Source organism: Trichosurus vulpecula, chromosome 2 (assembly GCF_011100635.1).
Source record: "Trichosurus vulpecula isolate mTriVul1 chromosome 2, mTriVul1.pri, whole genome shotgun sequence".
In the NCBI taxonomy this organism is placed as follows: domain Eukaryota; kingdom Metazoa; phylum Chordata; class Mammalia; order Diprotodontia; family Phalangeridae; genus Trichosurus; species Trichosurus vulpecula.
Window position 1 is genome coordinate 118,105,222 of NC_050574.1, and position 24,509 is coordinate 118,129,730.

Sequence of the window (24,509 nt, forward strand, 5' to 3'; positions counted from 1 at the left end):
TAGACGTATAAAATACCAAAACTTATAAAACAAGAGATTGCATAAACCAAATAAAGTCATCGCAAAATGAGAAATTCTATTGCTAACTAAAGTGCTTCCCTCTTGAAAGATGCTGAGTCCTTACAGTTTCCTAAGAAAACTCTACCAAATTAAAAAAAAAAGTAACACAGATACTAGGGTAGACATATACTGGATATCCCAAAGGTTTTAAGCTGTTAAAACTACACGAAGACTTTGAGAAACCCTGTATATTATGACTAGCAAGATGTATGAAAGAAGTAGGCTGCTCAACTCCTAACAGACTTGTAATGTTTTGATTCTTTATAAATAAGTATAAAGTTGGAAAATAAAACTGTATACCAGGTTAATCAATGAATGTTTATGCAGAAATAAAATACAGTAAATTATTCTTCACTACCGAATAGACTTTGATAAGTTGGGAGGAGTGAATAAACTAGAGAGTGTCCCAGAGCAAGGCAACCAGCTCATTATAGACAGGAATTTTGGTTTTGTTCTGTCTCTGTAGACTTAGTACCCTACATATGGTAGATATTTGATAAATACCTTTTGTGTCAGGTGTGGCAAAAAAAAGGCCACCCAAAATTTCCAAAAAGGGTGGAGACCCTGCTTTATGAGAGTCAGTAGTAGGAACTCTTAGGAATGTGTAATCTGCAGAAGAGAAGGCTTAGGAGGCTATCTCTAATCAAACATTTTAGTATGTGGACAAGGAACTCAGAGCCATGGGTACAAGTTCAGGCTTAATATCAGGAAAAACTTCCTGACTTGTTCAGAAGTAGAACAGGCTGCCTACAAAGGAGATTCCTCTTCCCTAAAGCTCTCCAAGCACAGTCTGGATAATTACATGCTAGACATAGTATAGAGGACATTTTAAATGATTTTTTAAAAAAGGTTAATATTTCATAAACCTATACTCACAAAACACTGGGAATAAATTCAATTAAAATTTCTAGGAAGATTGCAGAATTTTATGGCAAAAACAAAAATCAGTTTGGCTCTGTACCTTATACTATATACTACAGTAAACTTCACCTTCCAACAAGTCTCAAATATTAAAAAAAAATTTTTAATGGAGAAAAGTTATAATAACTACAGAAAAAGGAAGATTTTCTTCAGCCAAACAAGTAGAAGAAATTATGTGCTAATAAATTTAATTTGACTTAACAAATAGTGATATAAAAGTAAAAAAATGTGAAGAAAATATTTGTATTGTAGGTAAGGTTTAACAACCAATCTTTGAAAGAGATGGTTATAAATTTATGTGATTTTACACATTACCCACAAGAATAGTGGTTAAATATTAAGAATAGAACATTTATAAAAGACAAATTACAAACTCTTAGAGGTACACATTATTGATCTTAAGACATTACCAGAATGGCAAGTAGAAATATGATAAAAATCCAGTGGAGATGGGACTGTTGGAGATTACTAAATTCATGGCGGAGCTGAGAACAGGTGGAAACATTTTTTTGAGCAATATAGCAAAATACAGTGAGTCACAAAACCATTATATAAAATTTTATTACTTCAGCTTTATAGTAAAAACATCTTTAAAAATAGCCACCTCTCTGTATAAAAATATTCATAACTGCTCCATTTGCATTAGCAAAAAATAAAGAATAATCCATATGTCAAACAATTAGAAAGTGGCTGAGCAAGTTATGGTATGTCAGTATAATGGAATATTTATGATGGCTTTGAAAAATGTAAATATGACATATGTAAGGAAATATGAAAATATATCTATGAAGTGATGGAGAACAAAATCAGTAGAGAATTTCAACTGTATTTTTATTGATTGCAGCAAGATAGAAAGACAAATCAGAGTTGAGAAATAGAAAGCTCTATTACACATCAAAATAGTCATAGCATCTTTCATAGTAGCAAAGAAATGAACACCTGTCCATTGATTGGGGAATGGTTTATCCAATTGTGGTATGAGAGTAGGATGAAATACTATATATTACTCTTACTAAAGTTATCAGTGATCTCTCAATTGCCCAATCTTAAGGTTTTTTTTCCTCAGTGTTCATCTGTTTCAGCCTCCCTGGAGTATGTGAAACTCTTCACCAGACCACCCTTTCCCTACTGGATATTTTATCATCTCTGATCTTTTGTGATACCACTTTTATTTAATTATAATGAGATGACTATGATGATAACAACAGTAATCATAACTAGCATTTATATAACACTTTAAAAATATTTTCCCCAATTACATGTTAAAATAATTTTTAACATTCTTTTTTTGTTGTTTTGAGTTCCAAATTTCTCCCTTCCTTCTCCCAGTACCCCTCCCTGAGACAATAAACAATCTGATATAGGTTATATTTGTGCAATCATGTAAAATATTTCCATATTAGCCGTTTTGTACAAGAAGATTCAAAAGAAAAATAAAGGGAAAAAGAGCATGCTTCAATCTGTATTTGACCAATATCAGTTTTTTCTCTGGAGATGGATAGTATGTTTCATGAATCTTTTGGGATTCTCTTGGATCATTAGACTAGCTAAGTCATTCAGTTCTTCATAGTACAGTATTGGTGTTACTGTGTACAATGTTCTCCTGGTTCTGCTCACTTTGCTTTGCATCGGTTCATGTAAGTCTTTGCAGGTTTTTCAGAAATCACCCTGCTTGTCATTTCTCTTAGCACAATAATATTCCATCACAATCATATACCACAACTTGTTCATCCATTTCCCAATTGATAGGCATCCCCTCTATTTCCAATTTTATGTAGCACTTTAAGATTTGCAAAGCACTTTGCAAATTTTAGCTCATTTTATCCTTACAATAGCCCTGGGAGGTAGATGAATGATTATCCTGATTTTATAGGTGAGGAAAATAAGGCAGACAACCACACTGCTAGTAAATGCCTGAGGCAGAATCTGAACTCAGATCTTCTCATTTCCAGATTCAATGTTCTAGCCACTTCTCTATCTGTTGGACCATTCTCAGTCTCCTTTGTTGATTCATAATCTATTTAATGCCCCCTAACTGAGTATGCTGCAATATTCCTTCCTGGGTTTGCTTCTATTCTTTCTTTACACTCTCATTTAGTGACTTTATAGTCTCTCTTGGGTGTAATTATTATTTCTATACAGATGACTTCCAGATCTACATTCACAAGCCTGGTTACTCCTGCACTCATTTATGCATCTCCAACTGCATATTAGTTATTTCAAAACCGATGTCCCCTAAGCATTTCAAAATCTGCAGCTCAAAATTGAACTCACTGTCTTCTCACACCCAACCCACCTCTGTTTGAAATTTCCCTATTCTTCTGGGAGGCACCACCATTGCCCAGTCACCAAGATTTGCAGCCTTAGCATTGTCTTTGGCTTTGTATTCTCTTTAATCCCACATATCCATTCACTCATCAAATTTTGTCATTTCTCTCTCCATAATGTTTGACACAGGGCCAGCAGCTTAGTAAAGATTTTAATCTCCTCTCACCTGGATAGTTTCAGTAGTCCCCAAATGTTCACTCTTCCCTGAGCCTTTCTCATCTCTAATCCTTCTTCCACACGGCTGCCAAAGTGTTTATCCAAAAATACAGGTCTGACCATGATACTCCTTTTATCCTGTAAGATCTTTAGAATCAAATATAAGCTCCTCGTTTTAGCTTTTAAAATTTTTCACAAAATGGTCCCAATCTAATTTTCTAACCTTATTATACATGACTACAGTACATTTGCTCTAGTCTTTAGTCCCTTTTAATGTTCCTCACATATGCAATTTCTTCTCTAGTCTCCATTCCTTTGTACTGACTGTACCCCATCGCCGGAATGCATACCCTCCTCATCTCTGCTTCTTAGAAATTCTTGCTTCTTTCAGAATTCTCAAGTACCACTTTCTACACGAAGATTTTTCTTATATCCCAGCTCTTAGTGTGCCCCAAACTATTACACCAGTATTTTTATATACCCACTTACATATGCGCACATACATACATATACCCACTGTCTCCTCCTGTAGAATGTAAGCTCCCTAAATGTAGGTGCTCTTTCTCTTTCATGGTTATCTTTTGTATCCACAGTACCTGGCACAAAGGCGACTAATAAATGTCCATTAATCGATTAATATGCTTAATAATATGCTCCCTTAGGGCAGACCCTGTCTTCTGCTTTTGTATCCTCAGGATTTAGTACAGTGCCAGGCACATAATAGGCACTTTATAAATGCTTACTGATTGACTGACATTACCCTATTTTAATTCTGTGAAAGTTTTTTTTTCATGTAGTTTATATATCATACCTTGTTATTGAGAATTTATAATTAGTCAGAAGATACTGTCTCTTAGTGTTTAAATTTTCATTTAGCTCTGGCCTGTGATCCCCTTAATGTAAAATCTAGCTATGAAAACTCTTGGCCTAGCCAGGCAGCTCAGCCAATGATCTGTAACTTGTGGTTGAGATGGGGGAGGTGGGAAGGGGAAGAGGTGTGTGTGGGTGTGTATGCACGTGTGCGTGCGTGTGCACATGCCAAAGGCTAGTTTTGTGCAAGCTTCAGGTTCTAAACCAGCTCTCTCCTCTGTCATGTGGTTCCTCTTTCTTGTCCTCTGTTATTCTAAACAAATGGAAGCCTCTTTACTGTGTCACATCAATGGAAAAACAAAAGGGATAAGCTAGATCAGTTGATGCCACTTGAGCACAGCCATCATGCCTCAGCTTCTGGCTGTGGTCACTCCGGCTCCGGCCTAGCCACTCATTTGCTTCTAGGAAATGTGGCAAAGTTGCTTCCCCTCCTAGGACCTGCATTTTCTCTTTTGAATAGTGAGGTGTTTGTGCTTGATGACCTGCAAAGTCTCTGCCATCTCAGAGATTCCATCCTATGTTCAGTCCCATCTATTTATTAATTCACCAGCTGGTGTCAAATAACAAATCACTGGATATCTGGGACTGTTGTGCCTGGCTGAGGATCTTTAGTGCATCCACATGATACTTGTACCCTCTGTTTGTAATATGTTTGCATGTATAAACCTGGTGCTTTGTAATAAAAATGTTAACTTTTTTTTTAAAAAAGGAATATTGACTTCTGTCATTTCATTTCTTTATATCTTCTCTGCTTTATTCTAATTAAATTCTGGCTCAGTTCTTGATTTAGCCTTTATCTTTGTTAAAAGTACACTTGACACTGAAATTCAGGTATCAAGGGCTATCTGTTATTATTGAGGAATTCAAAGGAATTTGTAAATGTTCCCGACCAGGAGCCAGAAGTGGAGAGTACGGGAATAAGACCAACTTTATCCTGTCAGACTGACATAGCTCAGTACTTCCCTTCAGGGAATGAATTGGTCCGCTCCCTTCTAGGTTACAATCTTCCCTATACGCCCCCCAACATGCAACTCCTTGGCATGTTCCCCCCTCCTCAACATACGTCCCATGTTCAAAAATGGCGGAAAACAACTCCCTGTGGGTGTGTGAGGTAATATTCAATTAGCCAATTAAGCATGGGTGGTAGCCATTTGACCCAGGTCTCTCTTCAACCCTGACCGTTATCTGGCCAGTTTAGACCAGTTCTCCTACATCCTGGGTCTGAGGCATCCACCAAAACCACAAAATTGTTCTGGATTGGTTGAGGACTCTCATCCTGGTTGATTTTTAGTCCTTCTTTGTTCAATCTGACAATTGATTATTCTGTGGAACTCAACTCTTCTGTGGAAACCTAACTTTCCCTAACTTTTACCCATCTCTCACAGTCATGAACCAGTTTGGCACTTCTAAAAAACCTTTACCTTGGTAAATTATTTGTTTGGATTGAGCTTTTTCCCTGGTAAGTAGAAGCTGTATTTGGTGGTAGAATCAGCTAGAATGAACAATTGGTTTACACCAAAAATACTAAACTATTAAATACTTATGCCAGCTCTCCTCTTGATATAATTGAGTTCCTGATTTTATGATTGCGTCAAGATAGTAATTTTATTTCTACCCTAAAACTTGACAGGCATCCTTACTTTGTCTAAGGATATTCCAACCAACATTATTTTACAAAAACATTGTTGTTATATATTCTCACCAAACTTCACTGATATGATATCATCTAATTGACCATATATAACATAGTTTCTCTGAAGCCCTTTCTACTGTGTTAGTTCCTGGGGTAAGGTGGGTGGAAGTGGAGCTGCCTGATGTCTTAATTGGCTCAAGGTATCTCAGCTCTGCCACTTTTTCACCCATGTGACCTTAGGTCCCTGGCAAACTACTTAATAACCCTAGGCCTCAGCTGCCTCCTCTGTAAAATAAAGGGATTGAGTCTGTTGATCTCTCAAATCTCTAAATCTACAATTCTGCAAACAAGATTAGAGCATGAATTTACATTTTTTCCACCACATTCAAGGAGCTAAGTACCTACTTCTCAGTTCTTTTAAAAGGGGCTAATCCTGACCACGGGATTCTTCCAGGTAAATTGCTCTTCTGATGGTATTCCTTACTGTGTTGTAAATGGGAAAGACATCCTTGACACAGTAGCAGTGAGTACTGACAGCCCCCTAAAACAAAACGTCTATGACTAGATTGTTTACCCTACCTTTTGTTCCTGTGAAATAAATAGAAAACATAATAATGATGAAAATCAGTTCAATAATAAGTTTCTTCAGGAAGAATGATGTTTGGAAATATTTCTCTTGGTGCTATTTTGTAACATACTTCTAACTCATAAATAGGCTTGAAAATAGTAATTGAATTGTGTGCATTATGTCTGTTATGGTTTAAAATAATAATACTCTTAGAATTATACAAAGTTTAAAACAGAAATATAAAACTTCCTATATAGTTATCTGATATGTACCTGGTCTGTTTCAAGGTTCTGTCTAGTAAATTTTGCTATTTATTTCCGTTGACAGAAGAGCCAAGATTTTCTTAGGGGAAAGAGAAAAACTTGAAAGTGAGATGTGTGCTAAGATTTGTGAAGACCTTGAAAGCCTCTGTGTAATTAACCTTTATCTGTTTTTGTAGAAGAGGAATTAAAATCGAAAGATGCGAAGGTGAAAGTGGAGGAACCAGCAAAAGAATCAGAAAATCTTCCTGTACCCACTACCCTGGAAGAGAATCCTGTGAAAATTGAGAAACCAGAAGAAAAGGAACTTGTGAAAACACCAGTCATAGTGAAGCTAGAGAATGAGGAGAAAAAGATCCCCAAAGAAGAAAGTGATTCCTTCAAGGAGAATGTAAAACCTATTAAAGTGGAGGCAAAGGAATGCAAAGTGGAACCAAAAGATGTTAAAAGTAGCACCGAGAAAATGACTATTCATGAACCTGAGCGATTAGAGATTGGCATTAAACCTCCTTCAGAAATTATGGAGAAATCAACTGAAGAAACTGAAAAATTAAAAAATGACCAGCAAGCAAAGATACCCTTGAAAAAACGTGAGATTAAATTGACTGATGATTTTGACAGCCCAGTCAAGGGACCTTTGTGTAAATCAGTGACTCCAACAAAAGATGCATTGAAAGAGGAGGTGAAACCTGAGGAAGAGATTTGTAAGCGAATTCCCACAATCATGGCTTTGTGTCCTGACGGGAAACAGCTAGTCAATGGAGAAGTTAGTGGGGAAAAAAACACTCCAAGGAATAAGACAGAACCACTAGAAAGCAAGCTCTGCAGTATAAAGGAAGGGGGTAGTCACCCATCCAAGGAGAAAAATGGCTTGGTGGTAGACAATGGAGCAGAATCCTTGATGACTCTAAATAAGAGCATAAAAACAAGTGAATCTGGGAAAGATGGAGAGGGCCCTACTCATAGAGGGCAAGGACTGGAAGAGCTTGGTCCTCCAGAAACTGAAAAGACTCTTGAGGACACTCCAGAGATGGCAGAGGATCTTTCTTTGAAAACAGCTTTTTCCACCACTGAAGCCTGTGCCAAGAAAGTTGAAGAGAAGTCCTCAGCCAAAAATAAGAAGGACAAACGGCCTCCACTCCTGGAATGTCTAGAAAAGTTAGAGAAGTCCAAGAAGACCATTCTTGAGAAGGACACATCAAAACTGAGTCCCATACCTGAAGAGATTGCAAAGAACATTGTAGATGCAGAGAAGACACCATGCTCTCCTGAGGCAGGAGAGATCTCCCTACCTTCTGCTACTCCTGATTCCCAGGAGAAGGCAGCCTCTGAAAAAGATGGGTTAGATTCCAAAAATACAAAGCCCAGTGAAGATAGCCATCCCCTGGAGAAAACGGACCCTGAGGTCCTCAAGGAGGAAGTGGAGCTTACTAAGGCTGGAGCTGATAAATTAGACAGCAGCCAGCCTTCTAAAATAGAGGACCCTTCAGAGACCAAGAAGGGATCCACCATACAAAAAAGTAAATTTAAATATAAATTGGTTCCTGAGGAAGAAACCACCGAAACAGAAAATAAGGAAATAACATCTGAACGGCAGAAAGAAGGCATCAAATTAACAATCAGGATCTCTAGCAGGAAGAAAAAGCCTGACTTGTCTCCAAAGGTTCTAGATACAGAAGTAAAGGAAGAGACAGAAAAGGAAGAAGAGAAAGCAATTCCTGGTCGGACTTTAAGAAGGTCTCCAAGAATATCTAGACCCACGGCAAAAGTGGCTGAAATAAGAGATCAAAAAGCTGATAAAAAACGAGAGGAGGAGGAGAAAGGAGAAGACTCAGTATCTGTCCAAAAACAGGACAAAAAGGAGAACTCGAAGAAGCCTGACAAGGATACTAATTCTAAAGTCAACAAGGTAAAACTATATACTCACTATTTTGACTCCAGAAATAGATTCAAATTTAGTAAAGAAATATTTGAATCTTTGTGTGTCTACAAATTCTTTGATTTATATTGATACTTTAGATTCAGGTGATACTTTAAATTGAGATACCTAGTTCTAGAAAATGAAGACATTCAACTAGACCTAAGGGTCTTTTTCTAAATCCTTTCATTCTGTGCACGTGGTAACTTGGGGGTCTTTTTTAGGCATCCTCAGAATGATAACAGGTCTCAGGTCATAAAAGATTTGGTTCATTTTTAAATGTAATTTTAATTTACTCTTGAAGCCAGGATTTCTGCCATCTTGTGGTTCTGTGATTTAAAATACTCATTGGTGTATTATAAATAGTTTAGATCTGTTCCCTCAAAATTTGTTATTAATAGAATTTGATAGGCTACTTGGAAGTATTGATTTTTATTCTAGAGTCTTTTCTGCATTTTTATGTGTGTTTATCCTATTTATAAAGTGGCAAAAAAGACATGTTTTCATTGTCTTCTTTCCTTCGTTACGTTGGCATAAGGAACATAAAAGTGACTCACGAACAAAAATGATGTTTTCTTTCTGTTAGAATCTTTTGCACTATATCCTAGTAGATCTATGGTGTAGAATATGTAATGCGATGGTAGTATAAGATCTATAGAATTTATGGAATAATGTGTGTATCAACTTGACTTTTATTTTCTGTTCTGTGAATAAACAGAGCTTTTAAATGTCTTCATCATGAACTTTGTCATATGATGATAGGTTAAAGGAATTGGGGGTAATTTGCCTAGAGAAAGTCTTAGGAGGAACATAATCACTGTCTTCAGATATTTGAATACCAGTCTTGTAGAAGAGGGAGGAGACTCCAGAAAGCAGAACTAGGTTAGAATATAGAGAATATAAATTACTTTGAGACAAATTTTAGATCACACTAAAGAAAATTGTCTAATCATCATTTAAATAACATTTGTAAAGCACTTAATACGTGCAAAGTGCTGATTGCCCCAGGTCCCCTTGAGAATGAGTTCCCCATGGTAAGAAATGTTCAGGGAGAAGTTAGGTGATTCCTTTTCTGGTATTCTGTAAAGGGCATTCATGCCTCAGGTAGAGTAGGAGTAGATGACTTCTGGGGTCTCATACAACTCTGCAATTCTAGAATTTACTTCAGACTTATTTAGATTTTTAAATCCCCTTTAATTTCTAATTAGAATATTTTTATAACAACAGTTTATGAGAGCTATTAACCATACTTACTTCTTTAAGATAAGTGTACTCTACTTTTTATTTTATCCTAGATGAAATCTAAGAACAAAGTTCGATGGACAGGTTCTCGAACACGTGGTCGATGGAAATATTCTAGCAATGATGAAAGTGAAGAATCTGAGAGTGAAAAATCATCTGCGGAGTCAGAGGAGGAGGAAGAAAAAGAAACTGAGGAAGCTGTGCCAGCAGATGATGACGAACCATGCAAGAAATGTGGCCTTCCCAATCATCCTGAACTAGTATGTCCCTCTTAGAAATTCATCCTTTTCAAATCCATGGATTGCAAGAGCTGTCACTGAGCATCCTAGTTGTAGCATATGAATTATGTTTCTTACTTTTCTGTCTTTTGTAGTCCCTTTGTTCCAAATGGTTTAAGGAGGCATAAAAAGAACTTTTAAACAGTGTCTATGGGGCAGCTAGGTGGTACAGCGGATAGAGCACCAGCCCTGCAGTCAGGAGGACCTGAGTTTAAATCTGGCCTCAGACACTTGACACTTACTAGCTGTGTGACCTTGAGCAAGTCACTTAACCCTGATTGCCTTGCCGAAAACAGCAACAAAGCAATGTCTATTCAGTCCTGTCCTCACTGAAGTGAGAAAACATTGAAGGGAATCGGAACAGAATATTGCCCTGTCCCATCTAATCCTTACAACCCTATGAGGGAAACAGGATAGCCATTACTAACTTCTCTAGGCCTCAATTTTCTTTTTTGTTTAATAAAGGGATTCAACTAGATGAATGATCTTTCAGCTCTAAAATCCTATGATCCTGATTTCCCCATTTTACAATTGCAGAAACTGAGGTTCAGGGAAGTTAGATGACTTGTCCAGTCATGTAGATAGTAAGTAACAGAGCCAGCAGAAGAATCCAGACCCAATAGGCCAGCCTGTTCTACTAAACTATGTTATGCTAGTTCATAGCATATATTGAAGTTACCAGGACTAAGAATGAGAAGGGAATTTATAGAATTATACATAATTTCTTAAAATGATGATGCCTGTGATCACCGTTCTAAAAGTTCTTTAATCATAATAGCATTTCTGGCATATGTAAACTATGTTTGAAGGCTTGATTGAATCACAGGAGGATACTCATTCTTATTGCCTTAAAACAAGCAACCCAGATTGGTAGAAAAAAAAAATAGCTAATAAATACAAGATACTCAAAGGAAGAGTGGTAGATTTTTATGGCTTTTTTTTTTTTTTTTGCTTTTTGCTGTTGAAGCTACTTTTTCAAAATGAATGGCCCAGGTCAGGAGAACTAGAAACTAATATCTGGTTTATTTGTCTGCCATAAGAGATAAGTTCCTAAGTATCTGGTGAAGAAGCCTTCCTCTTGGGGGATAGAGAGTCATACAGTTTTGCCTAGAGTTTAGAATACCTGGATGGTAAGAAGATAAGATTAGTTAAGAGAAGGTGGTGCCAGCTTGACAGAGGATTTGGAGACTGCTCTGAGAAGTTTGAAATTATTTGCTGTAAGATATTGATGGATTTTGAGCAAAAGAATGATATAACCAGATCTCTACATTAAGAAAAATAGTCAGGCAATAAGTGAAGGAAAAAATGGATAAGGAAGAAAGAGGCAGGAAGATTTGTTCTGTGGCTATTCCTATAGTCCAGGTGGAAAGTAGTGAGGGTCTGTGTTAGAGCAATTGGGATATAAAGAGAAGAGGACCATGACTACCTAGCCATTCTATCACATTACATTCCAGTGAATATTTGTAGTGAAAACTATAAACACCAAGCAGTGAAGAGACTACAACTCTAAAGCAAGATATCCTGGAATAGAGTTGTGTCACGTTCACAGTATAGGCACTGTACTGTTAGAGAACCACAGGATTCTTCATTTATGCTCTTGGAAGTAGATTCTTTGGATGCTTTTCTAGGTTCAACTTGAGATATTTATTTCAGTGACATAAAGTTATGTAGGGGCGTCAGTAATAGTAATAAATCTGCCATGATAAGCATATAATATGTTTGGGGAATTAATCTGAAGGTGGATTCCAGCATCTTTTGTCCAATGTCTTTACATGTCTGTGGTCAATGATGAGTGGGTTGGTAAAGCTAACAGCACCCTTATCCTTGGCATTCTTCTGGCAAGTGTTTAACTTACTGTAGGGGAGTGGCTGCAGCCCTGACAATAGAATCCACGAACTGCTTATATTGGGCAGGTGGTCATTGATTTAGTAAGTTTTAAGTGCTCACCATGTTCTAGGGGTACGCACTAGAGTTTTCCCCGAAGTTTTATCCTTGAGTATTTGCTCCTGGCACAGAGTACTTCGGACACATGCCCTTTTTTCTCTACACCAAGGACAAAGATGGAGAAATGTTTACAAAACAGCACACTCATGAGTATGCAATACGTGTGTGTGTATTTTAAATCTGATAAAAATAATCTTAAGGCAACCATCTAAGTGATTTGCTATCCTGAAATTTTATTAATAATTCATTGAAGCAGTGTGTGAGTTAAAGTAGAAAGAACACTGAATTTGGAATCAGAGGCCCTGGGTTACAGTTCTATCTCCAGAACTTACTCTATGATCTTGCGCAGGGCAGAGAACTTCCCTGGGCCACAGTTTCCTCATTTGTGAAGTTATGTTGGGCTAGAGGCCCTGCTGACATCCCTTCCAGTGCTCAGGAGCATTTAATAAGTATTTCCTTTGTGCCTGGTGCTAGCAGTATAAACACAACAAAAGAAATAGTCCCTAGTCACAAGGAGCTTGTATTCCAAAGAGGTTTGTGAAAGGATTTGTGTGTTATCTTGTTTGATCGTTACATTCACGATGCTTCCAGTATAATTAAAATTAAATATGTTAACAACAATTTTTAAATTAAATTTGAGTTGTGATGGTATTCTTTGTGATGAGATTTGATCTGTTGTATGTACAGTCAGTAAGATGGGGGACCCACACACTGAATGTAGGTTTTACTGAAGAGATTTATCTGTACTTTCCATTTATCTAACATGTTACTGTGCTTTAAAGCACTTTTGCATATGTAGTATATTATGTAATGTCATCACAACCTATTAAATGTCAAGGTAGGTAATATCTTTAGATAAAAATCGTATCATATTCTGAACTTCAGTTTTACAGATAAGTAAACTGAGGCTCAGGAAGATTTTTTTTTTAAGTAACCTGAATTTAATTCATCAAACATTTAGTGCCTCCTGAGGAAGCCACTGCTTGGAAATACCTCCTAAAGGAGCTTACCAGCCATTTGAGATGTGATATGTCCGTAAATAAGTTTACTATGAGAGTCAAAGAGTATTGCTAGGAAAATTTGAGGAGGCTAATAATTGCTACAGAGTTTGCCGGTTCATAAATTTAGAAGGTCGTTCCCATGGTGAGTACTCAGTGGAAAAGCTTCAAGATGGTGATTTAATTTTGCATCAAGGTAAACAAATTACAAAATAAATGAAGTCAATGCCTTTAGTGCTCATTGGGGATTACTCGTTACTTGCCTCCAGTGAGTAGTTTCTTGCACGTTTGTCCTACATTGATGATTCTAACTTCTCAAAAAGATTGGACAAACACTGAATGATGGGGCTGGTAAATGGCAGAGGTAGGACTAGAAACCCAGTCTTCTCTTGCCTAGTCAGTGCTCTCAGCTAGACCACACCTCCCAAATGAATCAGTCACAACTTTTCCTATAAAAACAGTGTTGTAAGTAGTACTTAGCATTCAGGCCAATACTCCTGTAATGCAAAGCCTATAATGCACATCAGTTGGAATGCCAAACAGCATGCCTTAGTAAACATTGTAGTCTGTAGTGGAAAGAACCCAAGGCCATGCGATATACCCCCTCTGAAAAATGGAGATGATACTTGTATTGCTTATCTCACAGGGCTAGAGGGAGGAAATACTGTAGAAAACTTAAGTCTGTGTGTAAATATGAGCTGTTACTGTTATGAACATTAATCATTTTCACAAATCAGGACCCTGGAAGCATTGGCTGTGAGAGGGATTTGGAAGAGGACAAAGAAGAGACTTTACTCCTCTTTTCCAGGGAATGAGGCTGGCCTAATGGAAAAATTTTAAGTAGACTTTATCATCTTCAAAAAAAAAAAAAGACTTTATCATCTTCCTTTCACTCACATTTATCACCTGCCTCCAAGAACACCTGTCTCCAGTTTCTACAAGCACTCAAGCTGGATGCTTCCCTTGAATCTGAAGACTTGGATTTGCACGAGGCTTCTCCCCGCACATTAACACTGAACCTCTCTCCTCGTTTTAAAATGTGAATTATAATGCTTGGATTATTGTGAGAAAGTGTGTTGTAAACTGTAGCACTCTATAAATATGAGCTTTATAGCCAATCTGAGATTTGAGGAAAAATAAAGATTCTGAAAGATTTTGAAGAGTATGGAGAAAGAGTGCTGTGGCAAAAAAGGAGTTGTCCTGCGGGCCAAGCTATTTCGATTGAAGCTCATGTTCTGTCCCTAACTTTTTATATAACCCTGGCCAGGTCTCAGTTTCGTTGTATATAAAAAATTAGGAGTGCAGGGAATTCATATCGGTGATCTCAGAGATCCCTTGAAGCTATAGCTCTGTAATTTTATCTTTTCTAAAAATGGAGTAATTTAATCTTTCCCATAGAATTAGGGTGGCATTGATCTTTTTTGTATTTCCAGATTCTTCTGTGTGACTCATGTGACAGCGGATATCATACAGCTTGCCTTCGACCGCCTTTGATGATAATTCCTGATGGAGAGTGGTTCTGTCCCCCTTGCCAACACGTACGGTGACCTCTGTTTGTACTCACTATATAATCGGTGTTTTTAGATTTAAATTAAAAATATGTGGTATTTCTATGGCATCTTTTATCTTCAGACTAATCTGTGAATGCTATTTGTGTCTTGTACAGATTTCTGTACTCACAGAAACTGATGAATTATAAAAAATTATGACAGCATCCCTTAAGACTCTTTTTTTTTCTGAAGCAACCCTTTCTCTCTGTTCCGTTCCTCTTCATTTATATATAACTCTTAATGTTGGCTTTATTTTGATTTATATTTGCCTCAGACACCTATACACCTGCTCCACCTTTAAATTGATGCAAGTTAATAGTTTGCTTTTCATTAGTCTTTGGTTTTATTGTCCTTTTGTTTTCTACCTCTCTGCTCCCAAACACTATTGTAGTGGATTTTTTTTTGTTCTAGGAGAGATAAAATGTCACTTCTAGATGTTTATCCAAATGAATATTGCAAAGGTGCAATACTGAAGGAATAAGATATAGGACTTCGTGTGGAGTCCCTATTATTCTACCTCTCACCAAGTGTAATAGACTTTATATCCTGGCTTTGTTTTACAAATGAATGAACTTTTTGTATTACTCATGGAGTAAAGTTGCCACATCCAGGCATGTCTTTATCAGTTTAATATGGATCAGTTCTGTTTTAACTTAGTATCCGTTTTTCTCCCTGTGGTATTTTAGTTTTTCTTTTCTTTATCTCCTTTTATACACATGTTGGCCAGATACTGCTCCAGCACAAATCCCTGCCAACACTCTATGTAAGAAATATATGTCCCTGCATAATTAATTGTTAGCTATCATCTTCAAGAGTGCTTCACTTCAGAGAACTCAAACTTGTGTTGAGTTCAGTGGAATTCTGGGCCTTTTAGTTTATCTGTCCCAGTGTTTCACTCGTCTTGTGTAACATGCAGCCCTCCTTTGTCATTAACATCAGTTAACTTAGAAATATCAGATTATTTGGCAAAAGTGTTTTCCTCATGTAGAAAATCGACACATCTTTTTTTCTTTACAGAAACTTCTCTGTGAGAAGCTAGAGGAGCAATTGCAGGATTTAGACGTTGCCTTGAAAAAGAAGGAGCGTGCCGAACGAAGGTACTAAAGGTTGTGTAGGGATGTTCACGTTGATTCCTCTTGCACAAGTTCAAATCAACCAACCGAGTGTTTCTTGAGGGTCCGTTATATATCCAACAATGTGGAGGGTAAAGGAGAATATAAATCTTACCCAACTTTAACTGTTTTGAAGGAGTTACCCTACTGGCATGAGGATGAATAAATGGATATGTATATGTGTATGTATGTATGTATGTATGTACGTGTGTGTGTGTGTGTATGGGTAACCTCCACATAGAGAACCTAAAGTGAGATTCTTTGAAAAATAAAATTGTAACCACATAATAATTATGTAAAGCTCACTATGATGCCACATGATTCCATAGCAGTGACTGTGCCAGTAGAACATATGCTCTGACATGTTTCTGCCAGACTGGAAAGGTGTGAGATCCAGTCATGGCAGTGGACTGTTTCTAGGTGTTTATGGAGAAGCATATCACCAATAGGTTGATCACTTGGGAAGAATTCTTCAAATAGGGCAACCCATGAAACAAAGAAAAGTAGAAAATGGCCCCCAGTCCTTCTATTTATGCTTCTTTAATGATGGTAGCAGAACAATAGACAACATAACAGAGGATACTAAGAACCACACAGTCTTTAGGCCATTGATAAACTTCACTGTTCTCATTAAATGCAAACTCCAGTGATCATTGTATAGTCATGATACAGGAGCAAGGACTCTTAACCTTCATAGTGTCATCGGTCTAGTGAGGACTGTATATCCCTTCTCAGAATGATGTTTTTAAAGATCTACAATAAAGTACATAGGACTAAAGAAAACCGGTTATATTGAAATACAGGTATGAAAAGATTTAAAAATCAAGTTCACAGACTTCAAAGTAAGAACTCGTGTGCCAAATGAACAAAATCTTGCCAATTTTGAGATGTGTTCAACAAAACCAGAATTTATAAAGGAAGTTAAATCTAAATGGAAGGACACCTCCAGCTTCTGCTTGGAAAAGCAAAGAAAGGAGCTAACAGTGACTTTTAGTATGCATCCAAAGTCAGCAAGAAACACAACTTCATTGGGTATTTTGTCCTTTCATGTTACAGTGTTCATGAAAAGTATTTTCAGTCAAACCAGCATGCAGATAGTTAGAGTTTATGGGCCAATATCCATTGCAGTGGATAAAGAAGTTGAAAAATTATATAAAGAACTCTATAAACCCCTCCAAATTAATATATAATATGATGCTTCATGACTTCAATGTGAAGGTGGGTATAGGTAAGGACAGCAAAAACTATTGGAAAGTTTGGTCAAGTAGTTATGAATCAGAGACCTGAGACCTGTAAACTTATAGATATAAGCTCATATCTATAAAGTTATGAACATTTAAAAAATAATCAGAAGGCACTGGACATGTTGCACAGGAAGGAGCATGACAAGAAATGAATTGTATTTTACCATCATTACTGATGTGGGAGTCATTTTTTAGTCATGAGCTTCTGTCTGCAAGAAAAAACATCTCAGACGTTACCATTACCACCATCACCCCCAGAAAAAGACAAATAAGAGTACATTAATAACTCCTGACTAATATATCTGTTTTCCTCTCTATATAATATTGTTTTGAGAATAATCCACAAGTGTCAATAGTGTCTTTGATTTAGGCATTAGAAGAGCTTAGGCAGACTTTCATAGTATACAAGATCTTACCATGTTAACCATTGAGTAATACAGAATTTATTCAATAGAGGGGGAAAAATAACTTAAAGGCTGTCTTCTAACAAAAAAGATTATTGTGTTCAACAATCCTTTGGGGACACAGCTCATTCTTTTCTGCCTTCCCCCTTACAAACTGTCGTATTTGTCTGAGGCACTTCCATTTCTCCAGTCTCCCACGTCTGCAATTTCAGCACCACCATTATTTTAGTCTCTGTGGCATTATCCTCCATTCCTCACCTTCCTCCAGTCAGTCATTATGCATTAAGCATAGCTCCTGCTTTGTGCTACAGTTTATAAGTGTTTGAGGTGAGATTCAAGCATAGATCAGCTGGAGATTATGCAAAATGAGACAGGAAGATCCATGCATGTGAGGCCTCAACTTGTCAAGACATGTTATAATCGAGGACTTATAAATGAGAAGTAATGTAAATCAGGTGATGTGGTGGTTATTTGGTGAGAGTGACACTGTCCGTGCTTGCTCTGTTGGAATCCTCATGGTCATGTCAAGTTGATTCCAGCAAAACCCTTGGCATCTGTGGTCAAATGTAAACTTACTGGAGTTCATGAGTGAAATTCACTGAGAATGAACGTGCCTTATATAGGGATCATGTTATTGAATAGGATACTAAGACCGATTGACAAATTGAAGTATCATCATGCAAAATTGTTTTTTTCTTTAATTTTATGTAATAAAAATCATTTTTTTTAATACTTCAATTCAAACGATGATGTTTTGTTAATTTTTAATCATAACTTTTTAAATGTTTTTGTTGGCATATTTGTCTAAAAGGTAATCATAGGCCATGTTTATGCTTTATATAAGGCAGATATAAGGAGAAAGAACAACTTATATTCAGACCCTGTCTTGCCAAAGTGAAGCTATTTTCTTTTATTTTGCAGGGAAACGAAATGCACACAGTATGTAGCCTGTGGATTTGTTATTGGGTTCCCCTGTCTTTCACCTTGGCATCTTTGAGTTTATTTACTCCTATGTAGTTATACTGTTGTTTCTCTTATAGTCTTTAATTGGACCCAGAGAAGAATTATCCATTTAGTGTACAACTTTAGGGAAAGTTTCTGTTGTATGAGCCATTTTTTTCAGCATAGCTTACACTGTGTTTCCGCAGTGATAAAGCTGGTCCCATACATTGAATATTCATTTATGCCTTGGAAAATGGATATGCAGGTAGATGCTTGTTGTATCTTTAAAGTCAGCTTGCCTCACTGGGGAAGTGTGAAAATTTCAAATTACTGACCTTAGTTTAGATAAGTAGACTTTGCCAGCAGGGGGAAGCAGAGGACATAAGAGTTCTGAAGAGGTAATGTTGTGTAAATTACAGGGCCACAGGCTTGGCTTCAGTAGGAAGAAGAGATTTCTAAAGATTTGATTGGTGCGCAAATGGAATGAGCAGCTTCATAAAGTAATGAGAGCCTCCATCATTGGAAATCATAAGATTTATAGAGAGAAAGAACATCAGAGATTATCTAGTCAAACTCCCTCATTTTACACATCAGAAAACTAAGGCTAGATTTAAGCAACTAATCCAAATTCATGCAGGTCCTCTAGCAAAACTAGGATGTAAAGTGAAGTTTTCTGACTGCACATTTGGTAACCATCATCACCAGTAACAACAGGAGCTGGCATTTGTTAAGCGTTGACTGTGTGATAGGCCCTGTGCTGAATACTTTATAGATATCATCTCATTTGGTCCTTCCAACGACACTGGGAAGTAGGTGCTGTTATTATCTCCGTTTTATGCTTACGGAAACTGAGGCTGACAGAAGTTAAGTGAGTTTTCCAGAGTTACACAGCCGGTTACTACCTGAGGCTGGTTTGAAAGTCAGATCTTCCTGACTCTAGGCCCAGCACACTATCCACTGTGTCACCTAACTGCTTCTAATATTCTTTTTATTATACTACAGAGCCTTTTCAAATAGAGGCTGGATGATCAATTGTATGGACGGTTGTCAAATTGATGTGTGTAGGAAAAGGCGTAACCCTTTTATTCTGTATGAATTTAGAGGACAAAAGTAGGACAACTACAATTAAGACTTCAGATAAGGGTTGGACTTGATGGCTATTGAGGCTCCTTACAATAAATTTCAGTTTCAATAACTCAGTTTTCTCACCTTCATTAGCGTCGTATCTTTACAACTTAGCCTGCAGAGAATAAAGAGGTCATATGGTATGAGACTGGGAGTTGGAGAACACTGAGACTAACTCTGTGTTAACTTGGGCTAGTTCTGTAGGGTGTCCAAAAAAGTCTTAGTCTTACTAAGACGTAATTCTTTCTGAGCCTTTATTACAAAATGAACTGATTGGGCTAATGAACTCTAAAATCCTTCCCAGTACTAGTGATTCAGTGTATATCCAAATAGATATGATAGTTGAAATTGTAGGTGAATTAGCATGTAAGACAATAGGACCAAGGATTGACCCTAGGGAAATGTCTTCTTTAAGTGAAGTAGCGAAACATAGTGCATAGAGAGCCATCTTTATAGTCAGGAAGACCTGAGATCAGTCCCATGTTCTAAGTGAGTGGAAAAAAAAAGAAACCAAATAGTTATATTGTTCAGTCAGTAGATAAAGACAATGTGTCATTTATAATTTGATCTTAGTGTTTAGTATAAAATTTGTAGTTTTCGTATTGGTAGTTTTTTTTACACCCCTCAGATAACATTTACAAAGCTTTCTTAAAGTAATTTTGTTTCGCTTCCTCTTTTTCTTTTAAGGAAAGAGCGATTGGTATATGTAGGTATCAGTATTGAAAACATCATCCCTCCACAGGTAAGGTGATATGCTTCTATTATAAAGTAAAAATACTGATAATTTTCCTGCAAATCAATCTACCTGGAATAATGTACCATGAAAGTTCTTTTAAACAATGCAGAATGCTATTTTTTTAGAACCAAAATTTCAGCACTTAATAGTCATTACTGAAATTTAAAAGTAAGAGAACTTTAAATGCCAAAATACTATGTAAAACTAATAATGTTTAATCATCAGTGGTGTGTTGCATTTTAAGCTTTCTTATTTAGGTGTTTCTTTAACAAATTAAGTTCTTTCCCAGAAAATCAGATCATAATAAGGATTCTAAATAAAATAAGGTCAGCTTGGGGAAAAAAATTAACATTATTTGCCTTATGTATTCTGTTTATTTGGTTAATATTTATGTTACTTCAATTATATGTCTGCATTTCTCTCTTTCCTCATCTCTGCTAGCTTCCCTGACTTCCTTCAAGCCCCAGCTAAAATCCCACCTTCTTCTAGAAAGACTTTCTTAAAAGCTAATCGGTTGGCTATTTCCAGTTTATGCAATATATACCTCCTTTGTACATAGTTGCTTGCATGTTATGAGTTTCTTGAGGGCAGGAACATCTTTTTGCCTTTGTGTGTATCCTCAGTATTTAGCATGATGCCTGGCACATAAGAGGCACTTAACAAATGCTTATTGACTTATTAAAGGACTCTTATACGTAGGGCACTGTACTGAGCACTGGAGGAGATGCAAAGTTTAGGTTAGTTATAATCCTTGTGCTAGGGTAGCTTACAGTCTTATAGGGTGATCACAATAATACTTGATAGGTACATTGCAGAGATGCTGAACAAAATACCGTCATAGATCTCAGGAGGATCACAGACAACTCTGTCACTCAGTGAAGGTGTCACAAAGTAGCATTAATTTGGACTTTAAAAAATAGGTTGGAATTCAGGCAAATAAGAGAGGAGACATTCCGGGCTGAGGGAATGGTGGAACCCTTTTTGTTATAGGCAGAAAAGAGCATTAGGTTCTAGAAACAGAGTAGGTCTGTTTGAGGAAATTTCCCAAATGTGCAAGCAAATAACATAAGGCTGGAAAGTGAGATGGAGGCAAAAATGTGTTCTTTATTCAGCAGACAAAAAAGAATTAAATAATATTGAGAAAATGAGAGGACTAGAGCTCCACAAAAGAAAGATAATCCTGGCTATGGTATCAGTCACCAAGCATCAAGTGCCTATTGTTCAGGCCCCAGGGAGACGAAGTACAAAGGATGCAACAGTATCCTCTCAAGGAGCTTACTTTCTAAGAGGAGAGACAAGTCCACTATTTCATATGTGTACATGTGTGTATACATGTGTGCATGCATATGTGTATATACACACGTGCATACACAGGTGGCTTTACAAGCCTTTTGGTGGTTTTCCTCAAGTTCTCCTGAAATGTCAAGGTACCAGTGGAATGCATAACCTACACTATATAGTTGACCAAGTACTTTACTTATAAAAGTCTTTGTAAGGCAGATAGGTACAAGATTTTTGTCCTTTGTTACCAATTAGGAAATTGACATTCAGAGAATTTGAATGATATGGCCAAGGTCATATGACTTTTCAAAGGCAGATATTAGCTAAATTTAACAAATATCTACGGTATGTGTAGCACTTGACTATTCACTAAGGGGGAAAGCCTAATGATAGACTATGTGTCTGTTTAAGTATTAGCCTGGCCTGGTTAAGTTGAGAAAAGCTGATCATTCCAGGCTTGACTAGGTTGGTGAGTTTTATTTTATTTTTCAATTATTAAGCATTTTTTTCTTCTTCTCATTCCCAACCCCACTGGAAAAATGAGAAGAAAGGAAAAAGAAAGTGTAATAATAGTCAAGCAAAACAAATTCCCATATTGACCATGTTGGAAAATGTGTCTCAGATGTTTCTCATTCCTCTCTATCATGAACTATTCTTCATTAACAGTTCTCTGGAAATATGATTTTTTGTTGCATTGATCAGAGTTCTTAAGTCTTTTGGAGTTGTTCATTCTTACAGTATTGATAATATAAATTGTTATGGTTCTCATTTTACTCTGTATCAGTTCATAAAATTTTTCCTAGGTTTTTCTAAAACTATTCATTTTTGACAGCACAGTGGTATTCTATTACATTCATGTAATGTAATTTGTTCAGCCATTCCTTAGTTGATAGACACCCACTCAGTTTCTAGTTCTTTGATACTACAAAAAGAGTGGCTATAAGTATTTTTGTGCATATAGGACTTTTTCCTGCTTTTTCTTTTTGAAATAAAGGCCTGGTAGTGGGCTTACTTGAGTAAACTTGAGAGCATAGTTCCATATCGCTTTCCAGAAGGACCAGACCAATTCACAGTTCCACCAACAAGATAAATGAGTAAATCTATGAGTAAAGGGCTTTGCAAACCTGAGATCCTTATATGAATGCTAGCTCTTATGATTATTACACCAATGTGCCTATTTTCCCACAGCACTGCCAACATTTGTGCTTTTTCTCTTTGATTTGAGGCACTTTTTCATGTGGGTATAGATAACTTGCCCAGTTAGATGCACAGTGGATAGAGCGCTGGGCTTGGAATCAGGGTGACTCATCTTTATGAATTCAAATCCAGCCTCAGACGTTTATTAGTTGTGTGACCCTGGGCAAGTCACTTCACTCCATTTGCCTCAGTTTCCTCATCTGTAAAAAGAGCTGGAAAAGGAAATGGCAAACCACTCCAGTATCTTTGCCAAGAAAACTCCAAATGAGGTCACAGAGTCAGAGACAACTGAAACAATTCCACAATAGCAACAACAAATAGGTAACTTAGATTTCTTACTTAGAAAACTTACGTTCATATCCTTGGACCGTTTGTCAGTTGAGGAATGGCTCTTTTTCTTAAAAATTTTTAATCAGTGCCTTCTTTATCTTGGAAATGAGACCTTTTTCAGAGAAACTTACTGCAAAGATTGTTTTTCTCAGTTACCTTTCCCTTTTATGCTTTACAAGTGGTAAATTTTAGATAATACATAGTGTAAGATCACTTGTTAAAGAGTCTTACCTTTCTCTAGTAAATGCATGGTGCTGTGGAATTTAGAGTTTGATTAGTTGTTTATATCTGTAAATTTTTTAAAACTTGGTATGATGGCAAGAACATGGTCTTTGCAGATTTTATTGCAGTACATTTCTACTTCTTCTCTGCCTCCCAAACAAATATATATCCAAGAAATGATGAACTCACAGATGTATAATGGCTTGAAATAAGTAGATCTGCCTCACTTGGTCATTGGTTTTCTATCTCATCTGTGTTTAATTGCTGCTGAGACTTTTAACAGCAAGATGGCCTAAAGGCAGTTTTGATTTCTCAGAGACTAAACCAGCAGATCACAAACCTCTGTCAAATCTTACCAAGCAAGAAAGGCCTCAGGGATGGCACAGCAAATGAACTGTGTGATTTTTCAGTCAAAGGCTAGCTTAGCCTGGTTAAGTTAAATAAAAGCTAAGTATTATAGGGTTGGTTACCTAAGTGGTGAATTTTTTTAGTCAAAGCAACTCTGTGAAACAATTTATCTCCTAAGGCCCAGAAGGGAATTTCATTTTGCATCTATAAGAGGATGAAAACATAAATCCGTGGTATATTTGAAGTAAGCAATAATGTGTATACAGACCTCAACATTTGTTTTATCTTTTTGAGACGTTAGAACCCTGTTAAGGCTGTAAGTTAAAATTTCTGTTTGATCGTAAACACTACCTACCTAATCAATATTTTGTTATTAAAACAGGAACCAGAATTAGCTGATGATCATGAAGAAAAGAAGAAAGATTCCAAAAAATCCAAAACACACTTTCTTGAAAGGAGATCAACAAGAACAAGGAAGTGTATAAGTTATAGGTAGGAAACTTGTTTCCACGGTTATAATACAGGGAAAAAAACCTAAGAAAGGCATTTTTATTACCAAATCAGCTCACTGTGCCTCCTCCTTATAGTGATTAGAGTTGTATTTATAGCTATTATTAGCCATCTATAGCATTTTAGAATGTTAGAGTTGGAAGGAACCTAGTCACTTACTGCAGTTCTCTTATTTTACAAAATAAAGGGGGTGGGGTAGAGTTGAAGCTCTAGGAGATTAAGTGACTTGTTCTTGGTCAGACATCCTGATAGTGGCAACACCCAGATAAAAATCTTTATTCTGTTAATCTCAAATTTCTTGTTCTTTCCACTAACACATACAACTTTAAAAC

At 36.7% G+C, this 24,509-nt stretch overlaps 1 protein-coding gene across 1 annotated transcript in view; it reads left to right on the forward strand.

The window, feature by feature from the left end:
• The window catches only part of RSF1 (remodeling and spacing factor 1), a 141,176-nt gene that overhangs the window by 84,069 nt on the left and 32,598 nt on the right, over nt 1-24,509 (forward strand). Inside the window, exons 6-11 of the mRNA XM_036747143.1 lie at nt 6,976-8,705; nt 10,010-10,216; nt 14,610-14,714; nt 15,744-15,823; nt 20,241-20,295; nt 24,050-24,159. Coding sequence (XP_036603038.1) covers nt 6,976-8,705; nt 10,010-10,216; nt 14,610-14,714; nt 15,744-15,823; nt 20,241-20,295; nt 24,050-24,159 — 2,287 coding nt within the window. The remainder of the gene's footprint in view (nt 1-6,975; nt 8,706-10,009; nt 10,217-14,609; nt 14,715-15,743; nt 15,824-20,240; nt 20,296-24,049; nt 24,160-24,509) is intronic.